Here is a 2516-nt window from a genome sequence, read left to right on the forward strand (position 1 = left end):
GAAAGAGGCAGTGAGATATCTTCAAATTATTATTTTTTCCTGATTTATTAATATCTTATTACTCTTGCACTTCTAATGTGGAAAAGTTAAAAACGTAAACCTCACAACATCTGCTTGGAGATGAGCCAGGTTGGTACAGAATTATATATAAGTGCAAGAGAAAAGACGTTGAAGATTACAGTATTAAAAATGTACTTGGTTGTCTCACCTTGTTACCTATGGCCAGAGCGAGTTCCAAAGCTTTCTTGTTCATCTCCATCCCCTGTAGGTAAGTGTCATGCTGTTAGATTAAACTTGACAGTATCGGTTAGCTACAGAAGTACATCTAAATCGTCGGAAACAGCTGAAATATTGGCACAAATGAAGATTTTTCCGAGGAAACTGGTCATCGTAGACATCTATCTGACATTACACTGTAACTGACATTTTTCGACAAATCTGTCTAATTAAATCCTTTTTTCAATGCTGACCTCTGACCTGACATTACACTGTAACTGACATTTTACGACAAATCTGGGTAATTAAATCATTTTTCAATGCTAACCTCTGACCTAGGTCAGGGGTCAGGGCGGCAATATGGCGGTTTTCCACTGGAGGTTCGACCAATTTTACGTAAGTTTTCCTTTAAAAACTATGCCTGTTTATTAAACTATCAACTCATACATTTCCAGAACTATGTACCATCAACCGAACTATACTTGTATGTATTATAACATTAAATTGGCGATTTTTATCAACTTGAAATGTCAGTTAATGTCGTGGGTACAGAAGTTTCCTACCTTTTCAAACTGCTTGTTCATGACCAGTACTTTGGCCATTCCCGACAGCACTTGCACTTGTCCATAACGGTCCCCAGTCTCTACCATGATGTTCAGGGAGGCTTCATATCTGGGATAGGCTCGCTAGAAACATGGGTAGAACATTTGCTTTGACGCCCATACAATGTAGAGTTGTTCAATTAGCCTCTACCAGGCTTCGGGAGACGGCTGGAAAAAGTAGAAATCGGTCAAATAGAGAGATACAGTAACATGCCGAGGGAGTTGGTCCGCTAGAGAGTACGTTCGGGTGCGGCAAAATGTACTCTCGAGCGGACCAACTCTCTCGACATGTTATCTCTCTATTTGACCGATTTCTACTCTTTCTAGCCGTCTCCCGAAGCCTGGCAGAGGCTATTATTTAATTGTTGTTATTGTTGTTGTTGTTGTTGTGAGAATTACACATTCGCGGCACTTCTTGCTTAGCCAAGCCGAGAAAATATGAGAAAGTTGAATAGGTAGAATATCATACTGTTTCCAGGGCCTACACAGGTCAGCTCTTTGGCTTCACTGCCAACATATCTCCTAAAAAAATTTACTCAACGATTCGCTTTTCTTTCGCAAAGCGTAGAAGAGATTAAAATGTTAGCCTGGGTGCCAGACTGTTATCAGGGCCTACACAGGCACGTTCCTCGGCTCCAGGAACTTTTACCACAGCCTGCAAGATGGATTTAGCACCTTGCTAGCTCTGTAATTTGTTAAGATTTACCACGGGACCTGAAAACAGTCTGGCATCCAGGCTAGAGAAAGTTTGAAGTACCTCGATGTCGCCCCTGTTTCTGTGAATGTCCGCAAAACACCTGAGACACTCTGCCTGAGACGGCCGGTCGCCTTGGTGAAGGGCTATCTTCATGGCATCCTGGGAACGAGATGGGAAAAGATGACTCTGACAGGTCTCAAAAACCTTCAATATGCAGAGAGAGAGTTTTGAGATTGCATAGAATATAAACATTAAAAACATTGAATTGTAGGCTCTCCCACCAGGCTTCGGAAGCGGCTGGAAAGAGTAGAAATTGGCCAAATATACTCATGGTATGTTATCTGTTTATTTGACCAATTCCAGCCGCTTCTGAAACCTGGTAGAGGCTATGTATTTGTATTATGAATCGTATATTGCAAGAGACACTTTACACACTGTAAGAATATTGGACACTGAACAAGATTTCCTGAGAGGGGTGAAAGAGGCTATTTATATTTATAGGGCCCATCACCCTTCACTCAACCGCGACGGGGGCCGACATCGTCTACCAGATACCATTGACGTCACACTTCAAAGAAGCCATGTGACAAGCCTCACTGGGTCAGTCTACTGAGGAAGACCAGAGTGACTGGTCGAAAGCTCTAGGTGAGATGACTTCTTTGTGTTGGACCTAACTTTCAAGTCTTGTTCAAAGTTATTCGAATTTGCCATCTTCAAACTGTTCCTTTCGATTGTCAAACACTAAACTGCAAGGTATACGTAGCCAACCAGATGGATCCTTTTAGGGCCTAGAAGAAAATTTTCCATCTTCAAACTGTCCCATCCGATTGGCTAACACAGCGCTACCAGACCGACCATTAACCAACCAGATGGATCCTTTCAGGGACCTAGAAAATCACTCCGCTTTGATCAGACACATACATGTACCTCCATGTGTATGTTTGTTTACGGTAATGCCTACAATTAGACGGGGCCGTGTATGATCGAGGCAGGGGGGGGGG

At 42.5% G+C, this 2516-nt stretch overlaps 1 protein-coding gene across 1 annotated transcript in view; it reads right to left on the minus strand.

Annotated features, from left to right (window-relative positions):
- LOC109467486 (43 kDa receptor-associated protein of the synapse-like) overlaps window positions 1-2516 on the minus strand; it is a 13676-nt gene that overhangs the window by 5587 nt on the left and 5573 nt on the right. Inside the window, exons 2-4 of the mRNA XM_019765500.1 lie at window positions 1576-1674; window positions 780-902; window positions 209-262 (exon numbers count right to left, since the gene is read on the minus strand). Coding sequence (XP_019621059.1) covers window positions 209-262; window positions 780-902; window positions 1576-1674 — 276 coding nt within the window. The remainder of the gene's footprint in view (window positions 1-208; window positions 263-779; window positions 903-1575; window positions 1675-2516) is intronic.

The sequence above is a fragment of the Branchiostoma belcheri genome, unplaced genomic scaffold (assembly GCF_001625305.1).
Source record: "Branchiostoma belcheri isolate BF01 breed outbred unplaced genomic scaffold, Haploidv18h27 scaffold18, whole genome shotgun sequence".
Classification (NCBI taxonomy): domain Eukaryota; kingdom Metazoa; phylum Chordata; class Leptocardii; order Amphioxiformes; family Branchiostomatidae; genus Branchiostoma; species Branchiostoma belcheri.